This window comes from Camelus dromedarius, chromosome 31 (genome assembly GCF_036321535.1).
Source record: "Camelus dromedarius isolate mCamDro1 chromosome 31, mCamDro1.pat, whole genome shotgun sequence".
NCBI classification, from domain to species: domain Eukaryota; kingdom Metazoa; phylum Chordata; class Mammalia; order Artiodactyla; family Camelidae; genus Camelus; species Camelus dromedarius.
The window spans coordinates 19,030,414-19,056,602 of NC_087466.1; the positions used below are offsets into that span (position 1 = coordinate 19,030,414).

Sequence of the window (26,189 nt, forward strand, 5' to 3'; positions counted from 1 at the left end):
TGTACTGGTTTATAAAACAATTTGACCACAGTGTCTCTACTAGCACTTCCCAGAACTTTCTGCAGTGATGAAAATACACTTTATCAGCACCATCCATTATGGTACCACCAACCACGTGTGGCTAGTGAGCACTTGCAGTGTGGTGAGTGCGACTGAGAAGATGAATTTATAATTGTACTAATGTTTAACCGATTTAAATTTAAATGGCCACATGTGGCTGGTGGCTACTGTACTGGACTCACTGGATCTTAAACTAGGGAACACAGAAGCACTGTAGGCTCCATGAACCTCCTGAAATTTCATATAAAACTGTTGAGTGCAGCTACAAACACTCCTGGAAAAACATCTTAATGTTTCATCAGATTCTCAAAAGAGTTTGTGAGCCACTGTTGTTGACAAACATTGAAATCCACAGAAATCATATAACCAGACAAATTTAGAGGGAGAACAATCCTGGCATTTTAACCAAATGACCCCTGTAAACAAACAAACAAACAAACAAAAAAACCCAACAAACAAAATTAATGAGACCTTACACAAACTACTAGAACGCTGTGGTTTGGTCAGGCTGTAACATTTTAAGGGAAACACTAAAAAACTGGGGTCTGTCCAGATAAAGGGAACCACAAAGACAAAAAGTCTGGAAATTATATCCAGGGTAAAATGTAAAAACTGGAGATATTTCATAGGGAAAAGAGAAAGCCTTGTCAGCCAGAAGAGTCAAAAATTTAGGAGGCATCTTACACGACATACACTATGTCGTGCCCCACTTAATTAACGAGCTTTAAATGGTATCTATTTCAAGGGCTACGTATGCACTTTCATACTTTCTTTCTACTAAGCTCCTATATACAGAAACATTTCTCTGACACATTAAAAATAAAGACAGGAGGCGGGGAGGGTATAGATCAAGCGGTAGAGTGCGTGCTTAGCATGCACGAGGTCCTGGGTTCAATCCCCAGTACCTCCTCTAAAAATAGATAAGCCTAATTACCTACCCCCACCGCCAATAAATAAATAAATAAATATAAAGACAAGTATTTGTTTTTCTTTGAGCAAGTTAAATAGTAATTGGAGGGTTGAACTTCATTAAGCAAATGGAGTCAAAAAACATATTAGGACACTGATAAGATCCTGACACCATAAAATGAAATTCAGTATATCAAGTTCTACTCTATTTAACAGTAGGATGTTTTCTCACAGTTTCCTGTTAATAAGCCTCCCAGTGCCCTCCTGGGGACATTAAAAGCCCTCTATAGCATTCTCCCTTCTCATCTTTCCTCAAAGCGCTCTGGTCCTACCACCAGGCTCCATTCCCTGCCCGCTTGCTTCACTTGGCCTCTGCCTCTTGCTTGTCTGCAAGACACCTCTCCGATCCCTGGTGCAAGGTGGCAGTAAGATGGCCAAGATTAGAGGAACATGCTTTCCCACAACAAAGAGTCTCTTGCAAGCAGGCAGGCAGAGCTCCAGCAACAGGAGACTCTCCGGGACAGCTGGGGAGCGAGCAGCGCAGGGGGTGGTGGCTACACAGTGCGTCCAGAGGAAGGACCTGCAGCCATCACCGCCTGAGAAGGAACAGCGGGTGGGACAAAGTGCTGGAAGCCACGGGAAAGCGTTCACCATCCCGCCATGCACGCTGGAGGTCAGTGTTTGCCAAGGCCAACTTAACCCATCCCGTTTGCTGCTGCCCCCCAAGCATCCTCGCAGCCACGATGCCAGCGGCGACACAACGCGCTTCTCCCGGGACAGGACGTACTCTGGCTTTGTCGGCTTGCTTTCTCAGCTCCTCCACCTCCTGCAGCAAGGCGCTGTTTTCCTCCTGCGCGGCCTTCAGCCGCTCCTCCGTGTCCAACAGCACCTTCTTGAGGTTCTGCAGGACTTCGTCATGCTTGGCCTTTGTCTCAGAACTGGCTTCTTCATACCTGGCTTTCAGATCTTGACACTGGTTGTGGCTCACTTCCACCTTCTTTTCCTGCAGGAACCGCAAGCAAGGAGTCGGTCACCAAGCCACAACCATCCTGCCCCTCACCTCCCCGCCAGCAAACGGTCCCCCTGATCCTCTCCTTACCAGGTCCGACAATTTTTTCAGGAGTTCTTTCTTCTCTTCTTCATGCTTTTTAGCTGCTTCTTGCTGGCTCTGTTCGGCCTTGAGAGTTACCTCCCCAATACTTTTCTGCAGAAAACTTGCATTTTCATTAGCCTTTGTAAGTTTTAGCTGTAATTCCTCTACATTCCTAGAACAAGTTTCAAGACAACATGTCAGATGTTTCAAGAGTGCTTTAAATTCTAGAATTATACTTTAAAAGATACTATTTAAAATGTTATGAGTAATTAATAACATCTGAAATAAGCCAAAAAAAAAAAAAGACTTCTCCTGAAGAATAATTTTAACAATAGTGGTGGTTATAAATACATTACCTAGAGTAACAACAACTACTGTAATTGCCAAGGTTTATTATTTTATGTCAAGAGAGAAATAAGGAAAAGTTAGTGAAAAGTAAACCTACCAGAGGAAATAAATCTTTAGAAAGGTTTCAAAATTTTAGCAGACTAGATTATCAAAGACACGGTTTGGTGTGGCTTGAGATCAGAAGATACAAAAATGACATTAAATAATTCCAAGTTCCAGCTTAAAGATAACCATGGGGTCAGATAAAGATGTACAGAAAATGATGCCATGACCTGGAGAACAGGCCACCTAGTGGACCGGAGAACAGGAGGGAAACTTCGAGGGGACCTCTGGATTTTACACCTACAGAGGTAGAGCGTCTCAAAGGCTCTGTGCCCCAGCCACCTGTGCAGCTCACCTGCCTCACAGCAAGTCTGACCTGAGTTCCCCACCCCAGGCTCAGGCGCCCACCACCCACCGGCGCCGGACTGCACATGGGCGCACGGCTGGGTGCAAGCACCACTTGGCCGAGCAGTAACGCTTTCAGAATCAGAATAACTGGGCTAATGTGTCCTCTAGAAGTTTCTGCCTTATAAAACATTCAATTTTTTTATATGGCAGCTGTGAAAAGGAAAAAAAAAATGAAAGCAACGAGAGCCTGAGAATAAAAACAAAAACGGAGATTGAGATAAAAGAAGCTTTCGCACGGAGGAAGTACCCTGCAGTGACCACGAGCAGCTAGGCTCCGGGACCAGGCTGCCGAGATCCAAGACCTCCGGCAAGCTGCTTAGCTTCATTCAGCCTCAACTTCTTGTCCTTTAAAATGGGAACAATGATACACTAACCTCACAGGATTATTATGAGAATGAGAAAATATTCTCTAGAAAATACAGAAAGCTGCTAGCACAGCACATGGCGCACAGTCAGCCCTTAATAACAAATGTTACCTATTATTATACTGAAATAGGTTAAAAACATTTTTAACTGCCTGTAAAAGGTGTTATTGCCATCGGTAAACCACTACCTTTTCTTAACAAGTCACCAAAAAGTCTACAATACTGTTCTCTTTAGAAGGTTAAATAGTTCATTCAAGGATATAGTGAGATAATAAGAGAAAGGAAGGGAGACAGGCAACTTTAAAACACAACAATCCTGACTACATGGAGAATACAGCCAATATTTTGCAGTAACTGTAACTAGAAAGTCACCTTTAAAAATTGTAGAAAATTTAAAATTAAAAAAAAAAAAACACATAACAATCCTGAAGAGTTCAGATCCCCTCCATCCAGACGTTGCTTCAGAGCCTAACCCAAAGCACACACTCTTATTAACGTTCACGCCTACCTTTCTTTCAGACGTAATTCGTCATTCATTTTTGTCAGCTGAGAAGAATTATCTCCCGACATTTTCATTATTTCTGCAATATCGTTTTCCAACTTTTCCTTTGCTTTTATCAACTGCTCTTCTCTTTCATCTCTCTCTCTAAATTTTGCCTCCATATCTGAATACATGTAGAAAAAAAATTGCACTGTTGTGTTATAATTAACAAAAATGCATTGATTACATCCTGTGTGCCAAGCCTTGCTCTGGGAATACTTGCATACAGCAGCCCCTCCCCTCATGCAAATTATATTCTAGCAAAGCAGACAGACAATAAACAAGATAAACATGGAAAATAAATCATGTAATAGACAGTGGTAAGTGCTAAGAGGAAAAAAAAATACAAGCAGAGAAAGGAGCTAGGAAGGAGTTGGGGAGGTTAAAATCTTGATAAGAGTCTCTTGGAGATGGTGATGTTTAAGTATAATCCTGAGGGAAGTGAGGGAAGAGGAATGCAGGCAAGTGCAAAGGCCCTGAGGCAGGAACATGCTTGACAATCAAGTGTAAACAAGGAAGCCGATATGGCTTTACTGGAAAGAACAAGGGGATAAGAGTACAGGATGAAATCAGAGTGATAACAGGCCCCGATGATGGTAGGGACCACAGCTTTTAGTCTGAGGGAGATGGGGGCCACTGGGCCATCTTGAGTAACATGGTCAGACCTAATGTTGGAAGTATTACTCCAGCTGCTGTGCTGAGAATGGACTGAAGGGCAAGAGCAGAAGTGGCTGTTACCAGCTGTTACAGTAGCTCAGATTAAAGAAGATGGTTTGGAGAAAGGAGGGTAAAGTGTGTGCCTAGCATGCATGAGGTCCTGGGTTCAATTCCTGGTACCGCTATTAAATAAATAAAACCTAATAATCCCCCATTTAAAAAAAAGAAACATCAAAGATGACGGTTGGCTTGGATCAAGGGTAGCAGTGGGAGTGGTGAGAGGTGATGGATGCTGACTTGCAGGGAAACAAGGCAGAGAGAATTTGCTGACGCGTACAGACCTCCAACAAGTCTTTTACCACAACGTAACACAACAGCGAGTGAAGAATTTATGCCTGAATAGTAGAGATGTTACTGTGAAGTACTACAGGGATAGCAAATCCCAGGAAGCCTCCTATATTTAATGTTTATAGTAACCAGACGTCTTCTTACCTGTTAAATTTTCTCTCAACTTCTCCAATTCAGAAGACAACTCATTAAACTGTTCCTCTTTTTGGTGTAATTTATTTACAGTCTCTATTCGGGATAAAGTTAAAAGTTTAGTATATTTCACAGTTAACAAACCACCTACAGCTTGGCTGTCTTACAACCAAATCAAGTCATATGCTTGAGACTGGGGATCACAGGAACACTAAAGAGTCTCGTTACAGATCAAACAGATCACTGTACAGGGAACCTAAGGAAGGAAGTGAGCTGCTCTCTCTTGCCTCCCCAAATCTGCAGATGAGGCGCTAGGCAACCCTTTTCCTGGAATCTCTTTCCTACTTTCACTTAAAACTCAATAAAGCTACCAAAGACGTAAGCTTAAGTAAGATAATGCTTTTCCCAAGTATACTTACATTTTAATATGGAAAAAGCTTTAAGTCAAAAGAATGAAGAATTAATGGGAGTCTGAGGCTTCAGGAAGCCAGTGGAATCCAGCACTACTGGGCAGTGTGGAAACTTTCAGGAGAGTGAAATTAGACCACAGGCAGCATCTGTCTTACATAACGCCAGAGGCCAGCTCCAGTCTGAGAACACGACATTCTCTAAAGTGAGCTGCTCACTTCAGTAAGACGTACCTTGCACGCTTCTCTGAACAGAGACTGCCTCTTCTGAAGCATCAGCAAACTTTTCTTTCTAAAGAAAGAGAATTGGAATAGAAACATCTCAAATTATAAAAAGTTTCAATAAGTACAACATTATCTACTTTCTGTTGCTGGTTTCATTTCATTAAAACGACCTTATGCTTAAAGTATGCAAGCATCAATTACTTCCATACATATACTGTCCACGTATACACACGAGTGAAGGAGGTCCGCACATGTGTGTGCATGTCTGGCTCTGCACATGTATCTGCACACACGTGTGATGAGCATGCATACTTATATAAATATATGCGTGTGTATACACGTGTGGTGCCACGTGCATGTTTTTTCTTCATGTTGCTACCCTCAAGTAGCAGAACTTCCCTTCAGAAATCTGCCTGAGGCAGTGAGCAGTTCTGAAATGTTTTACATCTAAGAATAACTGGAACTTAGTATCTTGAAACTGGATTTGGTCCACTACTTAAAACCGAAAAGTCTCTTGCTCAGCTACTATACTATCTAAGCATGACAGGGGGCCAGGATAAAATCACTCTCCTGATTTTCCTGAGACGAACTTTGAGCTAGATACACCAAGAGAATTTTTAAACGAGTATTTCTAACTAATTCAGGTTTTATTTTAAAAATGGGCACACGAGGCACAAATCCATCAAAGTCCACAGGTTATCCACCTGTGGTGTTCCCAAAGCAGGACTGCAGGCGGCATGCTTTCTCTTCAGAGGACACAGAAGAATACTCTAACTTACAAAAAAAGTAAGGCATTCAGTAAGTTTGGGGAGGAGGGCAGAGAAATTATGTGAGACTCAAAATACATTTTCTTAAAGGCTACCATATTGAAAAACGGTAATTTCCAGGCCAACTTTTTCTCAAAATGTAGCTGAAATACTATATATCAAAACTGTCCAATAGAACTCTCTACAAAGATACGGTGCTGTTCAATATGGCAGCTGCCAGCCACACATGGCTATTAAGCACTTAAAATGTGGCTAGTGCAACTGAAGAACTGAATTTTATATTCTATTTCATTTTAATTGATTTAAATTTACATATAGTGGACAGTAACTCAGACAATGAACAGTGAGCTACATAATTAACATTTTAAGAAGTAGAAATTTGTAATATTGGCACTTAAATAAGAAAAAAATGCTTTTAGTCATCACTGCTGTGAGCACAGAAATGCGGTGAGTGGAGACCAGGAAGGAATGTGGAGGATCTAAGACATGTCTCTGTTATCTGGTTTTCTCCATAAGCCTATGATTTTCCCTTCTCATGACGTGTGGGTATCACTGGCTCCCGCACATGGTTATCGGCCACGACTAAGCTTGTATTTTTGACGGAGGAAGCAAGGCAGAAGGAACAACAGTTGAGAAAAAAAAAAAAAAGTCCTACTACTTGAGGTTAAGGAAAGAGGATATATATGGAAGGAGAAGTAATTTCCTGAGGTGGGATAAACTGAGCTGTGAGAGAGAACTCTGTGAATTCGCTAGACAGCACCCTGCCCTGCTAAGTAAGAGGGGGTACGGACGGGCCAGGCTGCAGGCTTGCTGTCAGGCACAGGGCAAGACCTCACTATAAATGGACCCTGATGTGCTGGGTGTATAACTTGGAAGGTCCCTGTGTTTAGTGGAACTAAGCAGTCAATAACATGCCAAAGCAATGCATTACCAGAGGCAAAGGACAGGAAAAAGAAAGAAAGAAAGAAAAAGTAATACTTACCTTTACTGCTAGTCTGGATTTGATCCAATTCCCCTCAAGTTATTTATCAGCCAATAACAGTAATACATGGAATTTAAATCAATACTTTGCAAGAGAAAAGAAATAGGGGCCTCACTTCTTTATAGAGATTTTCGTTTTTAAACAGGAACAATACAAATGGCCACAAAGCCTGGGATTCAGATTCCCAGCAGGTACTCACCAAGATCTGAAGCTCTTTTTCCAAAGCCTCTTTCACTTGACTGACTTCACTCAAGTTTTCCTGAAGGTTATTAAGCATTAGCTCTTTTCCCTGCAGCTCTTTGGTGATGCTACTAGCCTACCATACAGTTACATGGTTCACAAGTCAATGAAAAGGAAACAAAAAAGAATGAGAAAGAAAAAAATAAAACAAACATAAAAAAAAATGTATGAGAAACAAATATAACCAAACAAAACTTAAAGAAATAAAGGCATGGATAAAAAGTCATTTTGGTATTTTTTTTTTAAACTCTAAGAAGCCAGTGACTTCACACAATCAGTTACAGGTAAAACTGTCCAATAGCCATTTTAAAATAGGGAAAACAGAGTATATTTCTATACCTAAGTTCAGACTATCAGCATGATTTAAAGCAGAAAGTGCAGATGCTTACTTTCTAAATGAGACAGTTGAGTAATTTCATTTTCTGGACTTTAAAAACTTGAAGATAGGACTAGTGATTCCTGTGGACTGTGTATCATTTTCTGTAGTTCTGTATATCCTTTAGATATTTCAACATTCAAAATAAAAATTAAAATTTTTAAATGCACTAGACAACAGCCATCAGAAATTGGCTTTCAAGCTGTGATGTAAAAAAGTGGACCAATCACGAGCTGCATTTTCTCTACTCATTAATTTTGGGGGAGGAAGGTCATTAGGTCTATTTACTTATTTATTATCAGTTTTTTTTTTAAATGGAGGTACTGGGGATGGAACCCAGGCCCTCGTGCATGCTAAGCACACACTCTACCATTTGAGCTATGCCCTCCCCCTCAATTTTTGTGTTTCAATCAGTATTTCGGATCCAAGTGAGATTTGAGAAAAATGTCCTGTTATTAGTTTGTTATCTTCAACTAATGTTACGTTACAACTTTAGCTGTTTGTCTGTCCTCACCTCTCCCCATTTAACCATCACAACCCTTCCTTCTTTGCCAATAGAGCAGCTTCTCCCGCAAAAAGCTCAGAATATTCAGCATCAGTACCAGCGCCTCAACTAGTGGCAGGAGGACTGGGAACGAGTATTCATTCCTCGAACAATCCTTAAAAATGAAGGTGACATTTAACAAGGCTAGTTAGTAAGAAATGTAGCTGGCAACTGTTTCTTATAATTTCCTATGCCTTGTTCAAAAGCACACTTGTCCAGTCTTTCCTCAAAAGCGCAGGAAATAGATCACGTTCTCATTGTGGCAGAGGAAAAACTCCAATGAGAAGGGGATGGCACTGCAAAGGGCTCCAGGCTCCTAACCTTCATTTTGCTATGAACGTTATATTTATCACAGCAGGTTCACTCACGATAGGCAAGTGCACTCAGAGTTCACGTTCTGTTTTACAGACGAGGCAACTCCGTAGGTGGGAAAGGAGGAGATGATCTGACAAGTTTCTAGCTCAATTCATTTACCTTAACAACATCATTTGAGGAGTTCTCGATTTAAAAAAAAAAAAGAGTTTGTAGACCAGAACCAAGCTTAAAGAGGAGATCACAGAAAGTCCAGAGATAAAGTAATAAAGTATTCAGATACTAGGAAACCAGAATGAACTTACATAGGTGGGCCATTATTTTCTCTAATCTCCTCAGATGAAATCATACTCAAGTTGCTCTCAAGATACTGTACTCAATTGGGAAATTTGTTAGCACCAGTTTCAACTAAGTCAGGGAATTTGGAGGATGAATTACCTCAACTTGAGAAATAACACACAATACAAACTAAGAATAAGAAATGGAAAAGAAAAGATGGAGGATGTGGATACAAACCTTGCCACTTTCAGCATTCCTTTCAATCTCTAAATTTTTAATCTGTTTGTCAGCCGCCTCAAGCTGCTGTTTAAATTTCTCGATTTCCGATTTACCTTCGGAACTGGCTTTCCGAAGCACATCAAGATCCAAGAGCTTTTCTTCGGCAGCCTTGAGCTGGGATGTAAAATTATCAATAACCTTGGTTTGTTCATTGCATTTGGCTTGTAGTACCTCTAGCTCCTTTACCTTTATCTCAGCTTCCTGCAGTTTGTTTAAGGTGTCTTCCATTTCTACCAGATGCTGGTCTTCTGCTTTGTCCAGCTTCGATTTGATGGCTTCCAGACTGTTCTCTTTCTCTTTAATGACTTTCATCAATTTAGCCCTTAGGGCTTCGAGCTCTTTAGTGTGAGCAGACCGCTCCGAGTCTTGTTTATTCTGCAAACTTTCAATTTCGTGCTGGTAATCTAGTCTCATTTTCTCTATTTGGGTTTTTAACTCGGCAAATTCTGCCGTCTCCGTCCCGACGCCCTTGCTGAAGGACACCTTCAGCTCCTCCATCGCCTGCTGGTGGGAGGCGATGGCGGTCTCCAGCTTGGACTTCCACAGAGCGATCACATCCGAGTTCTCCTTGTTGGCGTGATCAAGCTTGTTTCTCAGGGACTCGTTCTCTTTGGAAAGCTTCTCTGTGACAGCCTGAAGAGCCTTTATCTCCTTCTGATGTGTTTCTTCCCGGGCTCCGAAGCACTCTTTCAGAGAAGTGATTTCCTTCTGGTGGTCAGTATTGGTGGCTTCTAACTTTTCTTGCAAAGAGCTTATCTCTTGTAAGAGGGACAGTGACATATCAACGTCCCCAGCAGGCTTACTGGACTCCAGCCTTCTCCGCAGCTCTGCCACTTCCTGTACTCTGAATGCGAGGTCTTTTTCTAGTTCCATTATGCGTGACTTTTCTGATACCGTGGCCACCTAGTATCAGCAGTCCAAAGAAAAAGAGATCATTTAAACAACAAATCACTGATGGTTTTCTTTAACCTTGAAGATCTTCAGTAACTACCCCATCTCAGGCAGCAGTCAAGCCACCGGGAACGTCTGTGTGTTAATCTAACTCTGAGATAATGTCTTAAGACCAGTTCTGGGAGCTCCAATTCAAAACTACTGTCTTTGGCAAACTTTCAACCATTTTGAGATGCTAGAGGAAGATAAAACTGATAATAAGGTTAACTCACTCCAAAAAAAATCTCTTTTCCCTCTAAAGAACCTTAAATCAGGGAGGTGCCCAGTGACTGGTCATAATTTAATAGAAACAGGAACTTTCAAAGTTCTCATCTGTCTGCCTTCTGGAAGAAAGAATCCTTATTTTTAAAATTTAAAAAAAAACTTTTTTTTATTTTGGGGGGAGGTAATTAGGTTTTTATTTATTTACTTATTTTTAATGGAGGTACTGGGAATCGAACCCAGGACCTTGTTCATGCTAGGCATGTGCTCTACCCCTGAGCTATACCCTGCCCCCAAGAATCCTTATTTTTGCTAGTTTTTTCTATCCCACTTCACCCAACATGTATAAACGCTTGTCTATCAGATGGAGGTGATCTTACAGAAAAGCGTGCTGTCCAGTACAGTAGCCATGAGCCACACACAGCTATGAGCACTTGAAACGTGGCTCATCTGAAGTGACATGTGGTGTAAGCATCAACTATATAATACATAATGAAGACTTGGGGAAAAGAGAACATAAAATACCTTGTTAATAATTTCTTATATTGATTATATAATGAAATGGTAACAGTTTGGATATATTGGCTTAAATAAAATAAATTATTAAATTAATTTCACCTGCTTCTTTTTACCTATTAGAAAAGAATGTTAATATGGGTACCAGAAAAAATTTTTCACTATATACATGTGGCTCATGTTATATGTGTGTTGGATAGCACTGGTATAAAATGTGTAAAAAATACCTGTTGTGTCTCAGTGAATATCACCACAACCATAGAATAAAAGCCTCAAGTGGGTAATGAAGAACTAACTTACTAATCTTTTTCAAAAAGGACAAAGTAAGAATGCTTACTTACCTGCAACAACACATAAGAATTCTATACAGAGCTCCTTCCCCTTTAAGATTTTATAATTCTTTCAGCATCTTGACGTACACGTCTGGCTCCCCTAACCCAGTGGCTCACCAATCACCCAGGATGTTATGTCTACACTGCAGGCCCCAGCTACCTGCCCCACCCCCACATGTTGATTCTATCTGAGTTCTGAAGTAGTACCGAGGAATTGCTTTTTTTTCTTTTTTAAACAAACACCCCAGGATGAGGAAAAACACTCTCCTAACCTGCGTCCTTTTATCCCTAGGAAGTTACTTCCCTCTATCTGTTAGGCAGTTGGTTTGCTAGACAAAATATGTGAGAAATGGTAGCTTCAGGCATAAATATTAATTATCTGATGAACCTGGGAAATAGAAGGGAACATGAATGATGTAAAAACACCAGGGAGTCCCAAACTCCATGGGTCAAAAGTCCTCTAGATTGAAGGCTCCTCCCCCTCACAGCCTTTACTGGGACAGAAGGTACTGGGTGTGTGTCCTTCCTCCCCTCTGCCCACTGACAGACTGTGAGACGGACACAGAATAAAGTGTCCACAAAGAACAGGAAAGTAAGGCACTCAGGGCCCCCATGCTGCATGACCAAGTCATTAAGTATTTCAGAGCTGCCTCCCTGTTGTGCTTCAGGGTTATAGACCCTTCAGGTCAAAGATGCCACTTCATTTACACAGTTTTTCCTGGGGGTGGGGGGGTGGGAGGGCGGGGAGTCCAAGAGTTGCTACCACAAAGTAAAGTACAAACCATTAATAAATCCCATTGCTACAAGGTCTAGAACATAAATAAATTAAATCCAATAGGGTACTAGTTCTTAACTAGTCACAATAAAACATCCAAACTGAGGAAATGCCAAGTTAAAAATAAGGGAAAATAATAAACAGTGTGATTATACTTTGTGTAGCATTTTCACAGCACTTCTGTTTTTTATTTCCCAAAGTCTGCCCTCAGGCGGAACTATCAATGGGCCTGCCTTTCCTGTTAGTTTGAGGACACAGAAGTCAGGTATCATTTTTTATTCTTGCTAACGTCTCTACAGCACCAAGCACGCTGTTTATAAACCAGGCTTCCTGGCTGGGAGGAATTCTGAAGCGCTTCCTAAGAAGGAGTGCAGGTGACAGGAAACTCAAGGGTCGGTGGTTAGTTTCCCACTTGGCAAACCAATGGTGAGGGTCAAAGGGGACTCGGCAAAGGTAACAGCTTGAATGTGAAGTGTGTGAATACACCGTGCTGTGAATGGGTGCCTTCTTATCCACAGAAAGCAAAACAAAACAAACAGCAAAACTGTTTGCTGATAAAGCTGTATGGGAGAGGAGTTCAGAAGTTAAAAACAAACAAAAAAACCCCACATCCTGACTTCAACAGCCAGCCGCTCTACAGCAGCTCAGTCTTTTCATCAGTCCCTTGTATTTCCCAGATCAAGTCTTTGGCTCTCCGGTAACAAAGAAACGGCAGCAAACTACCAGGATTTTTTTCTTGTCAAATACACAGGAGACATCTTTAGTTTTGAGGTTGACCGAGAACATTTTCTTTCTTCTGAAAAAAATGAAAACTTACGACTTAGAGAAGAAAAATCACTTGATTTTCTATTTTTTTAGATCAGTCAATGATTTCTCAACAAGAGAGATTTCTACAAATGATAATAAGTCAAAAGAAAAAAATCAGGATATCAAATTTGATCAGAGACAGTAATTTTTGAAATTTTGAAGTTAAGGATTTGGGCACTTCGCCATTGACAGTCAAATTCATGATTTAAAAGGGACATATCAAAATACATTTTCACTTAAATCTTTCAGCACAAAACTACTTCCGTAATAGACAGAATCCATCCTGTTAAGAGCACAGACTCTGGGGTCAAATGACCCAGAAATAAATCTTGGCCCCACTATTTCTACTAGCTGGGTGACCTTGGGCTTATTATTTGACCTCTATGTGCCTCAGTGTCCCCATCTGTAAAATGGGAACAGTATTACTACCTCCCTCCTGGGGCTGTGGTGAGACTGAGTAAGTTAATACTTGTAAAGTGCTTGGAATAGTTCCTGGCATGAAGTAAGCATTGTGTGGGCGCTTTAACATGTAAGTAAGTGAAACGTGACTAACGCACTGGCTCTGAGGGCCAAACACAGTAAGTTGGGGGTTGTAAGAAGCCACTCTGTTCCCAGCACACATCTCCCTCCTGACCACTGAGATTTTAACCTTCTGGGTAACAGAAATGCAAAGGGAAATCAGGTGCCAAGAAAAAAAGATAACTGGGGTGAAAGTCCTTAACTCTCATTCATTAGGAAGAGCCAATGTTTCAGTTCCCTTCCCCCAACAGGCCAGGGAAGAAGGCAGAAAACGAGAGCTAAAGAAAAACAATAACAAAAAATTATTCAGAAAACCCAGTAACTAGAAATAGGAGAACAAGAGGACAACTGACTGCTGGTGGCAAACCAGGGAAAGGTATTCACGATATTAACTCAAGAACCTCAAACGGAGCTGTGGACGCCCGGGCCGTCTATACGTTCGCAGAGCTTCTGACCTTGACCGTGGCTGAGTTAACCAAAGGAACAAGTCTTCGCCTTTGACAAAAGGTTCCATGTAACACCTGTGCCTGCCCATCAGCCTCCGCTCGCGAGCACCTGAGCAGCACCAGGACCAAACCTGGGTCGAACCACTGGGTCAAGGCTGAGGCCAACTGCAAGGCCCGTTACCCGTGGCGTCCGCCATTCACAAACATGGGTCTGCTTCATTAAATAGTGAAAACCATTACCCTAGTGTCTTCTAACTCCCTCTGGAGTTTGTCAGCTTTGGTCTTTTCAAAGAGCAGGCTCTGTTCAAGCTCCTTAATGCGGGCATGCTCCAGTTTGGTCTGCGTCTGTTAGTAAAAAGGAAGAGGAAGAAACACAACAGTGCCACCATGACATGCCAGCACAGGAGGAGAGAGCGCAGCATGCAGGCTGAGCCACCAGTCCCTTCCGCCAGAGGGTGAACAAAAAAGGTGATGGAGGGGGACGAGACGGGACTGAGATGAGGGGGTTGGGAGTGAGGATGATCCTATGGACAAGAGGATGAGGTGGGTGGGAGACATGAGCTAATCTACTGAGAAAGAAAAAATGGAACACACATGAGGCAAGATGAAAAGTGTCAGATGCATGCAGCCAAATATGAGTTATATTGATAAGTGAAGTTTATCAGCACAAATTAGAATCGTTAATAATCCTCTAAACTATCATTTCCCTCCTCCCCACAATGGCTACTTGACATTAATGTGTATGTAACTGACTCAGTGACTTAAAAAGTAGATTGACCTTAAAATGATCATCATTTTTATCTAAATATGGAAAAGATAACATCGTAAGTCTTGTTAAGTGTTCAGTAAGTCCCTAAAGCAGATCCTTGCACTCTGGCTTACAACGTGACCTGAGCAAGGGTCAAGTATGAAACCTAATGCAGGGAACCTAGAAATGGGAGCTGAGGAAGTCACACCAGTGGCCTCTGCTGAGGTGAGTGAGGAGGGTCTGAGATTCTTAGCAACACTGTCACATATGACAGGTGAGGAGCCACTAAAGCTGTAATTTCCTTCCAGTGGTAGATTTCCCAAAGATTGTCTGTCACCAGAAAATAAAGGAGGGAGATCAGATTTAAAAGACAAAATTCAGTAATAACTATGCTTGACAGCCTCCATCCCTGAGGCTCAAAGCAGGAGAAAAGTTTAGCTGGAACCTAACAGGGACTCATAATCTTGATCCTAAGATGAAGTCATTCTTCTCAGCTCGGAGGCAAGAAATGGTGACTCAACAGAAAGACATGAATTTCAACTCCATGCAAAAAGAGCCACTAAGATCCTAGCGTGTTTCAAAACCTCAGACTCTCCAATGTTACTTCCTTAGGTGTAATCTGATGGAAAACCTAGCAGGTGACCTCTTTCTAACAGGCACAAATGCAGTACGATCTTAATCAATTTGAAATAATCTAGTCTCAATGTACCTCTTTCCTCACTCACCTCTTCTACCTGAGAGGCTATCAACATAATCAACTGATAAAAATCTGTTGTTACTTGTATTAAAATGTAAATATTTTGTGGCTCTAACTGGTGAGATCTATCAGTCTGAACAATTACGGGCAATGAGGAAATGACTACAAACTCTAAAGTAACAGAAACTAGTGCAGGGCTTAAGTAGAAGGTGGACTGTTTTACATTATGAACATCTTTACTCAGTGCAGTGGTACCCTGAGGATTTCAGCGCATTCAAGGGGTCATTTTACTTGTGAACCAGGTATAAACCATGATGGAATATGTTTAAAGTAAATAAAAATTTTTAAAAAATTCTTCACCTGCTTCAGCTCTTTAAACTCAACAAAAATAATGAAGTAAAATTCAAAACCTAATTGTCTGGATAGTCCCCTTGGTCCATATGTGCCTTAGACAGAAGTTGTTCAATTTGCCTACTTTTGTAAGAAAAGAATCTCATCCAGATCTACATGACTGAGGTCACAGCCTCAAGAACAGAAATCCAAAATTAGCAGGAAGAAGCAAGAGGCAACAGAACCTTTCTTCTCTCGACACTGAGTTCAGTGTCCTCTGGGTGAAAAGGGCACCACTCCCAGATAAAAAGCAAATATCCATTGAACACGATCTTCTCCCCATTCCGACATCACCCAGATGCCTCCTTACTGGTGGGAGTGCACACCGAGGATCTGGGACTCGGTCACCTGTCCACAAGGGCACTAGCGATCCACTTCCATGCCGTGGGATGCAGTAAAGACATTACACTCAACAGTTACAAACAACCCTCCTTTTAAAATTACTCCTTTCTTAGAAAAGGACAGCGCATCCCGAGAGGAGGGTCCCGGGGCAGAGGACTGAGAGGGAAAGCGAAGGCTCTGCAGGAAGCGCAGGAGAGAGGCAGGAGGGAGTCCCATGCAGACTGACACCGATGCAGTGGGGGCCTGTTCTGGAAGGAGAGAGGAGACCCAGATCACTGAAGTAGCTTCACAAAAAGGAAACCTTCAGAACGGAGGCCTTTTTAAAAGTTCAGTCTTGAGTTGTCTATTTCAGCTGCCAGGAGGTGGCAGGAAGATAAACTATCTGTTTTAATTTCGCTCTCTTGCGGTGGTAAATCAAAGGAAGAAGTTTTTAGGTTCTTTCCATTGGCATCATGGCTGGCGGGGCGCACCAAGAAGCCGTGCTTCTGGGGCCACTCTGGTAGGATGTGAATTGGGTGTTTGGATGTTTGATCTTAATCAGAGGGAGGAAAGGGGGAAAAAAAAACACCTACATGCCTAGCAGCACTGCTACTAGGGAAATCTCGCTTCAAGAGTAATAAATTTAAAACACACAGTATCTTCACTGAAGAATGCTTGCCTCTAGTTTCACAAACTAGGGAAAATTCTGCTCCAACGAACTGAAGTTTGAATTTCTTGTCAGCTGCACTGGCGGTCACTGGCCAGCAGTGGGAGTTTACACAAAAGGCAAGCAGTCCTGGACTCACAATGCCTTTATTCTCATGGGAATAAATTTAGACAGCTTGGGGAAACTTTCCCCCACAATGTCTGTAACAACTTCACCGAATATGTTTTATGTTTCAGTCAGCTATCACCTCTTTTGGAATAATTCTATTAAAACTAGAAGACACTAGGAATTAAGTGAAGGGCCATGCTCATTCTCCTGACAAAATTCTTTTTTTTTTTTTTTGCCGAAATTATAGAACATTTGCCTAAGCATTAAACAAGTGGGTTTACAGAGCTTTAGTCATTACATACAATTTCTTCAGAATTCAAATGTAACTGCTTTGAAAGCCCCATGCACAGAAATATTAAGGACAATGTCTCAAGGTCAGATTATGCAGTTAGTATTTGAGTATATCAATAAGCATTTTAATCTGCAATCAATCTGTTAACAAGAGAAATATCCACACAGTTAAGTGCCCTCTTACATTCTCAGGATCTTCAGAAATCTGGCTCTTTTGCTATCAGTAAAAAAATAAAAAAATTAAACAACAACAAAAGAGAGATTCAACTAAAGTTTCAATACGGGTTAGGGTTTCAAAATAACTTGGATTAATTACAAGTCAGTTTACCAGACAGACTATACTAGCCTAGAGCTGATGTAAATATTTTAACCTGCCCCTCCTCAAAACACCACAAGCTGTACTTCACGTGAATTAGATGATGATATGAAACTTCTAATGAGACTTTGGGGTGTTTTTAAATGGATGAGAACAACACAGGAGTCAACTAAAGGAACGGGACTGCATGTGAAATGAGTGAGGACGGCATCTACTAAGTTATTAACGATCCAATAAATTCTGGGCCTCATAAAACTGGAACTCAGAAAATGCTTCCCTTGCTCTTTGTTGGCCACAAAGACACATTTATTTCCAAAGAAATCAGAGTTCCTATTTGGAAGGGCTCTTGAAATTTAAGTATGATGTGGGCAGTTAGTAGACTCTAAAATTATAATGGTAGCAAAAATATATATTCTGAGAATTGCACAGACAGGTGAAACTTCCACTAAAATATTACAGATTTTTAAAGTACCAAAAATCTGCAAAATTTGAAAAATTTAATAACTTATACTTGTCATACATCTAGCAGTGGTTTGGAAAGCATCAAAATTGTTCAATTCTGGTTATTAAATAATAATAATTAATAATAAACTTATTAAAAAACTAGTATGAATTACCATTAAGAGATGAGAAACTTGATGCTAAAGGAAAATCTCTGAGAATTTAAAATATGCCATGGAATAAAAGAAGTTGAAATATGAATTGTACTTTTCTTCTGGTAATTACTTTAAAAAAAATCAATCACTAGAATGTATATTTATTCCTTCTGTAGGGTTATAAAGTATTTATCCGGCTCAACTGAAAAGCAAAGCCGAGATTCTTTTGGACTATCCCACTGAAATGAGAAATGCTCTTTAAAATGCCACTTCTGATCATCAGAGGAACGTGTAGCGTCTTACTTAGGACACACTGCCAGATTTATGACTTGATTAACTCCAATTCAAGATTTTGAATTTTGAAGTACGAGTAAAAGAGGAGTGAAAACTGCCCTCGGCCACCGGAGTAGGGACGGCTGGGCCAAGGCTCGAGAACAGGCGTCACCTTGGCCCGCAGCCCGGGGGCCTGCCTTTCCCTCCGCTGCCTGTTCTGGCCACACGCACCCGCGGGCGGATGACTTCAGCCGCGTTTCTGAACGCTGCACCCACAAAAGCTTTAGGGAGCTGCTGGGCTTTTACCTCAAGATCGCCCTTCGTGATTGATTCTTCCTCAACCCGGAACTGAAGGTCCTCAACCTTCCTGTGGAATAAAATGGAAACAAAACACTTACAGTAACTAAGGAACACCTCTGCCTTACCAAAAAAATGTATACACACACACACACACACATATATAATCAATACTCTGATGAATTTCGCAGATGGTGGTGGTAAGAAATGCCATAGAGACACAGAAAACAAAGAAACGTATCTTTAAGCCTCTGGTTTATAAATCTAAGAGCTCTACTCTACTGTGCACACTGCAAAGTGTTATCCAGGTGCAGGCTCCAGAAGGCATGAGGTATGAGCTGAGAAAAATCAACTGGTTCCCTAGGTCACAACCACCAGAGATGGCTCTAACCAAGACAAGATCAGCCTAAAGGGAAAAGGTACAATTACCACAGAAACAGGTTTGAGAATGGAAGTCTATGACTTCTACTTTCCAATAACAGAACATAGGGGAAAATGGCACAGAACACGAATCTTCCTCCATACCACCCCACGCCAGGCATTTCAGGGTGAGGTCAGCAGGCTACCCAGGCAGAGACCTCGATGACAACATGGGAACCTGACCCAAAATGGGAGAACAAGGCTGGGAGCAATTCTTTGCTTCTAAGATGCATATATATATTTTTCAAATTTTAAAATCTCTGATTTTGGATGTGGGTTTCAATCAATGCCATCACTAAGTCAACGACATATGGTATTAGGAAGAGTTACAAAATCTGGGTAACATCCACACTCTGAATCTTCGCAAAACTGGGTGTAAGAGAAGGAAGAAAAGGAGGACAAAGCCCATAACCTACATGCAAAAACAAACAAACAAACAAACAAAAAAAACTTTCCAATTCACTAGTATTTCTAGCAAAATGAAGAATTAAAAAAATTCTACTCAGTAAATCAGAAATATAATCATAGGTTAAAGCCCTCAAGCGTCTTGCAGAGCTGGGGGGGACACTTCTACTGCCCGTAAGTCGGCAGAACAAGAGCCAGATAAAGAACAGAAGCAAACGGTACTGGTGCCTTGGCTTTCAGAAGGGCCTAGAAGGGTCTGTCGCTGTCTCTCATTGACTTGCAGCCACTTTTAGGATGCAAGGAGAATTTCCTATGTATAGTGTTTCTCTCTCCAGTGGAAAAGGTGCTTCCTCAGTAAGACACTGTACTGTACCCCTCTGTACCCCCTACCACAGCAGTGCTTCTGACAGCCCTAAGCGCACAGCTGTCCTACATAACCACTGCATTAAGTCACCACCATCAGAAATAACACAAGATGGCATTAAATGCAGCAGAGGGCAAACGTCCCATGACTCAGATGGTTTCCATGAACACACTCTTTTCAGAGATCTTGTTTGTTCACAGCCTTAAAAAAATGTTTTATTTAAAAAAAAAACAAACCTTTTATGAGAACCAAACTTGCTCTCTCTGTCTCACACAATTTAGCATTGATTGCATCCTGACCTGGGTAACTCTCTCACTGCAAGTCTTTTCCTGTTAAGGTGGTGTTTCTCAAGGACAGGACCCTCTGTCATCCGCCAGACACAATACAGCTTCACTAGATGTGTAGAAGGTGTTTCATAAATACCAGGTAACTGGGCCTAAAACATCCTCTCACCAGGAGTGGCTCCAGGTGAAGCTGGAGGATGCTTGGCACACAGCAGGTGCTCAATAAACAGTTAAATTAATCAGGGCATGTCTAGCTGATTCGAAACTTCAAAAAAAGGAGTCAAATTAAAGGAAACCCTCCTCACACAGTATGAAGAGTTCACACTCCTCCACACACAGTCATTCCTTTGGTTCTAAGGGTCTGACACCCACAGGGCTGTTAACGGGGAAGTTCTCTCTAAGGTCATTTAAGAGGAGAAGAGTTTGGGATCACCTTTTCTCCTCTTCAAGCTGGTTGAGAAGCTCCACCTTCTCTCTGTCGGCAGCTTCCACCATGGCTCGCAGCTGGTCCATCTTGGCCTCCAATTCCAGGACGTGCTGGGGAAGGCAAGGGCGTCGGTGAGTGGCCTCCCTGTGACCCAGATGCGGGCTCAGGGATGCTTCCAAAGAGCTACAGCTAAGTGGTACCACCATGGGTCGGCATTACTCAAAAACCCTTTCACATCAAGATGCTTTCTATGATTCTAACAGGCTATTCTCGGCAGCATTCCTGGAAGCCAGATGATGAAAAACCACACCATTAAAGCCATAGGGGACGATGTTAAAATAACTCTCATCTTTTTTGAAGCTGGAACTCATACAAGGAAAAATCCACAGAAGAGCAGTTGTAGTCACTGGTCAGGTCCTAGCACACAAGCTCAGCTGACACACACAGGCCAAGAGACCCGTATGTAGAGACCCAGAGTGTGGGAGACTCGAGAAGAACAGAGCTTCATCTTAATGATGATGCCCACCAGTACCCCAGGGCACAGCTTTCAAACTAGCCTAGCAGAGACGTTCACGCTCATCTCCAGTGCTCTCAAGACCAGCTCCTGGCTCCAAGCACCGGGTACACTGTTCAGCCTCCTCCCACAACTTAGAAACCATCACCGTCTCCGCAGTGAGATCAGCTCAGAACCCGTCACCGTCTCCGCAACACAGTCAGTGCCAGACTTCACCTGGTCATGTCCGTCCCGGGCCAGAGCTAGCTCCTGCTCTATCTCCCCCACGTGGCTCGTGGCCTTGGCCACCTCCGCCCTCTCTAGATCCCGTTCGGCCAGCAGCTGCTCAATGTGCTGCTGCTTCTCCTTCAGGGCCTCCTGCAGGGCCGTGGTGCCGGAGATCTTCCTGGCGTAACGGGAGGAGGTTTCGGTCAACTGCAAAGGAAAGGTAGAGAAATGAAGGGCCATGATGCTACGGGGAGGTGCAGAGGGAGCAGAGCATGCATGGCGTGCGTCTCCTCGGCAAAGCAGAAGCGCTGCCCCGATCATTAGGAAAGGCTTCTTGGCAACGGAACAAGACAGCACGTGCCTCCTGTCTGGAAATTTCACAAAGAACACATCAATGTACAGAGGCCACGGAACAACCGGGGAGATCTTTAGGAGGAGAAGTGGCTCAAGACCAAAGGTGCCCTGAGCTCGGATGACAGGGCCTGGCGGGAATCTAGAAGAATTCCTCGGGACCCACGTAAGCTTCTCTAGACCCCATCTCGGCCTGAGCTTCATTAATAGTCATTTTCTTGTTGTGACAGTTTGGCCAATTTTTTCATCCTTAGGCTTGAGGAGGTGACTCTTTCCAACTTCTTAAGCTTCTAAATACCATTGAGTGACCAAGAGGCCACACTCGGAGTCACAGACTTCCTTCAATTGATTACACAGTTGGATCTTTGTCACGATTTTCCTCATCTTTCTTTCAAAATGAGAGGCAGTGGTGATTTCACCCGGGAATCCAGCCTTCAGGACCTGATTCCCAGTCACCAGGGAGATATGTGAGGATAAGAGGCAAAGGAAATCTGTAGCTGCCTTCAAAAGCATGTGTGAGTGGAGAGTGAGGTGCACACAGAGAAAAGGGGTGCAGGACAGAGAAAAGTGGGGAGAGAGAAACTTGCGGAGAAAGAGATGCAGGGGAGGGGCAGAGAGAGAAAAAGCGGGGAACGGAGGGGAAGGGGGGGAAACGAGGGGAGGGAGAGAGACTGGTGGGTGAGGCGGGGGCAAAGCTCACTTCACCTCAGTCGTCTGTTAATCTCTGCTGTTGCACAGACCCGATTGCTCCACCTTGAGGCTAACAGTCTCGTAAAAAACCAGAGGAAATAACCTGTTAAGTGTTAGTAGGTAATTTGGGAAAGCTGAATGAGATTCCTCCAAGCTGGGCTCCTGGGGCTCGACAAGTCCAGGAAAGGCCTTGTGCCTCAGCAAGCGTTTCTCCGTAGCCGTTTACTTGGCAATTGCTGGCTCCAGACCCAGGCCGCTCGACTTCATCCTCTGTAATCGAAGCCTCCTTTGCCACCTGAACACTCTTCTCGCCCCCGTCTACCCGAGCCCCCAACCAGGATGCAGACTCACAGTGAGGATCTGCCATCAGTTAGGCAACCTGACAGCTATGAGAGCAAAGTAAACCCAAATGGTCCTTCACTATTTCTATTTAGTGAAATTTCTTGAATTACTTAAATATAAGGGGGGGGGGAATTTCTGTTCTTTCAACCATCTGACCATAACTTTCCAATTTCTTCCTGAATACAGAGTATGAGGTCCCCACGCCCTGTGCAGAATTTCAAGGGGAACACAGCGACACCTGTTGGACATCAGGCAAACTACCTGCTGGAGGGAATTCAGTTTCAACCTTAGATTGCACTACATTCCTTTCGATAATGTCTTTTCGAAGCTGGGTTTTGGCTACTGCCAGGACGAAAAGCAAGTACTGCGCAAAAATCAACGTGGCACAGGACATGAGGGTGACCGTGTTCAGTAAGAATCCAAGGTTTGCAGGGCCCAACAGGAGAGGGCAACCTAGGATTAAGTAATTGTGGCTTTTTAAGAATGAATTTAAAATATTACTTTTTCTTTCAATGAATGCTATCTTTTTTTTCTGAGCAGCTACTAAACTGTTAGGACATAAATATTAAGTTGTTTGGACCTAATTACTTACTAAATAGAGCTGTCAGCTATTTCTTTTGGCCTACGGGCACTGTGAAAAAATAACTGAGACTTAAATGTTCTGTGAAACCAGAAAGTTTGAATACCTCTGTGCTCAATAATTTCAGAAGATCATTTTGCATTAAAGAATCTTTGGGAGATACAGATATATAGGATCACATTGCTGAGATGTGTTATTAGGAAGTCACACCTTCAATTACCCAATGTTTTTCATATTTTCTTTTATGGTGATTTTTGGTTTAGAAACTACAGCCACTCTACAAAGACATACAGAAACAAGCTGTTTTACAAGGCAAGGGGACTCTTTTCTCTTTTGGTGGTTTTCTTCACTGAATGAGGTGAGCTAAGAGGAATAAGAACTGGTCTAAAAAGTAAGAAGAGAGGTTGGGGGAGCAGGGAGGGCTTGGTTATTCTCCAAAGAAATGGACACCTAATTACAACATAATAAAAATTACTAAAGAAAGAATTCTTCATCCAGAGTAGACACTCGCACGGAACTGCTTCTGGGTTAGCGACGTTAACCAGTTAAGCGCATCAGAGTCCGCTGACCCACTGTGGACTCTGAACCAGGCTTTGGCCAAACGGGGGCTTTTCTTCAACTCCATTTCATTCAAACATTCAAGAAGTTCTGGGCAGGCTTTTCTCATGAAGTCCAGTTGTAGTTTTTCTGTGGAAGATGCAGGCGTCCTTCTATGTGCAACATGACAGAGTCCGAGCAGGTATGTTACCTGAGCATACGAGGAAGAGTCCGGCTGGCTGCAGAGGAACATGACCCCTACTTTAAAGAAAGGCTCCTCCGCCTTGCCCTCCCCTGCCCAAGGTCAATGGAAAGAAGGCCAAAGGGGATCTAGGGCCAGCAGCCTTGCTCCCCAGTCACGTCACGTCACGTCACATTCTAATTCCTGTCTTAGTCCAGAGTCGCAAGGCAGAGGTCCAGAATTCAGGCTGGAGTACACTCTTACGTGGCCATTTCAAATTTAAACAGTATTTGCCTTGCTTCAAGTGAATAAACTCAGGGGCGGGGGTAGGGCGGGGAGATGAAGCCAAAAAGTCATTGCTTTGACCCTAAAAAATAGGAAGTTGACACACAGAATGAGATGTTGCCTATTTTGTTTTGATTCTGATGAGTTTATCTCACTGAGCTAAACGGGAAAGAGAGGAAAAGAGGAAGAGGGAGTGGGAGGAGTAGGTGGTGAGAGGAGACAAAGCAAAACACGGCTCTTCCCAGCATCCTTTCCAGTTCCCTAAGGTCCCCTCTGCATCCTCCGGCCTGAGTCAGGAGGGCTCCACACACTAACTGCTTTCAGAGGGTGAGACCGTATTAACGTCACATTAAAATTCTAAGAACGTGCCTTTTCTCAAAATACTTTAGTTCCTAAGATTGTTTGAAGTCAAAGAGACCCACGTCCTTGAGGAAAAGGATCCCTCCAGTCTTCCTATCATCCTTGTGCCAGAACGATTTCAGGATGAAGGACCATCGCGTATGTTAGACTAGGGAGCAGCTTCCACAGATTCACCAAGAACTGCTACATCTTAAAGCCCTGAGAACCTGAAAAGAGCTGTTAAAACTACTTCAAAACTTGTATTTTTGTTAGTTTCTTTGTGAAATTTGTTAGGATTTTCACAAGCTACAACTAACACTTAGTACAAGGGCAAGGGGAGATTTGATATTTCCTGGAGCAAAGCAGGCGTGCCGACAGGGGGCATAGAGAGCGCGCGGCAGGAGGAGGGAGGGAGGCTCACCAATCCTGTCCGACTGGGCTTGCTGCTCACGGAGGAGGCCACGGAGCTCAGGGAGCTGAGCGAGGAGGCCGAAGGGCTGCGCTTCAGGCTGGCGGGTGTGGTGGCCATCACCCGCCTCACTGCAGCGGCCTTGGCTTTGGCTGGCGTAGTGGAAGGGAAGCCAATCTTGGTCACTTTGTGGACAGGAGCAAACAGGCCATATTTGGGTTGACACTGAAAATATCTTTAGAAAACAACACAGTAACAAAAAATGCAACTTAATGACAAGAGATAACAACTATAACCAAAAAGCTCTCCTAACTCCTAACTTATGACCAGTCTGCTGTGAATTCTGTCAACAAGCCGGGGTGACGCATTCACTCGTATGTAGGTTAATAAATAACAGTGTAAATAACAGGTAAATAATAAACAGTGTGTTTCAGGAAACACACTAGGAAATAAAAATACAAAACGGAGAGACGGAATCACACATCTGTTACTAAGATTCTACGCAAAGGGAAGACATTTCTACTGTCTGATAAACATGCAACAGAGGAGTCCAACAATCCAGCGACCCCACTTAATAAAACTTTGCCAAACAAAGGGAAAAAGAAGTCAAACAAGCACCTAACTAGTGATTCACTAAAGTAAAGGGGGGGAATTGTCGACCAGTAAGTCAGTCATCGGACTGACACTGGAGATCCTATGACTCTAGAGAATGATAACATCTTAACACCTAGGACAGCGTCCCTGCAGTACCTTGCAGTAACCTACAATGAAGAAGAATATGAAAACAGACATATGTACGTACGTGAATGACTGAAACGTTACGTTGTACACCAGAAAGTGACACCTTGTAAAGTGACTATACTTCAATTAAAAGAATAAAAGAAATTACAAGGCAAAGCAAAAAAAAAAAAAAAGGGATGACTTCATAATTGATGTAGCACCAATAAAATGTATCCCCTCCAGGCACTGTGATTGTATTTGGGGCATAGGGTCTATACGCTCGTGATCAGTCCGCATATATTTTGTGAGTAAAATGTTACCTACGACACTTCATACTACTAAAAATCATATACCACACCAGTGCCCAAGGCCGTCAAAGCATTCTGAAAGAAGTGTGGGAAATGCCTCTTGCATTCATTTGCATTACTTAACTCCTGTCCTACCCCTGGGAGGCGAGAGTGGGGTTACCCTCACAGTGGAAGAGGTGTGCCTGCTGTCAGTTCTCTCGCACAGGACAGAATTCTCGTCGTCAGATATGAAGGCACATTTTGCCTTCTTGTCCTAACAAA

At 42.7% G+C, this 26,189-nt stretch overlaps 1 protein-coding gene across 5 annotated transcripts in view; it reads right to left on the reverse strand.

Moving 5' to 3' along the window:
* Positions 1-26,189, reverse strand: part of CLIP1 (CAP-Gly domain containing linker protein 1) — a 112,167-nt gene that overhangs the window by 38,460 nt on the left and 47,518 nt on the right. For 2 of the 5 annotated variants that reach the window (XM_031442600.2, XM_064481257.1), the window contains exons 5-17: positions 24,913-25,135; positions 21,196-21,393; positions 20,472-20,575; positions 18,575-18,635; positions 17,268-17,300; positions 14,102-14,206; positions 9,273-10,217; positions 7,484-7,600; positions 5,545-5,602; positions 4,916-4,999; positions 3,734-3,890; positions 2,069-2,234; positions 1,757-1,972 (exon numbers count right to left, since the gene is read on the reverse strand). In XM_031442600.2, the coding sequence (XP_031298460.1) occupies positions 1,757-1,972; positions 2,069-2,234; positions 3,734-3,890; positions 4,916-4,999; positions 5,545-5,602; positions 7,484-7,600; positions 9,273-10,217; positions 14,102-14,206; positions 17,268-17,300; positions 18,575-18,635; positions 20,472-20,575; positions 21,196-21,393; positions 24,913-25,135 (2,467 nt within the window). The remainder of the gene's footprint in view (positions 1-1,756; positions 1,973-2,068; positions 2,235-3,733; positions 3,891-4,915; positions 5,000-5,544; positions 5,603-7,483; positions 7,601-9,272; positions 10,218-14,101; positions 14,207-17,267; positions 17,301-18,574; positions 18,636-20,471; positions 20,576-21,195; positions 21,394-24,912; positions 25,136-26,189) is intronic. The other 3 variants (XM_031442605.2, XM_064481258.1, XM_031442602.2) reach the window with 2 other exon arrangements.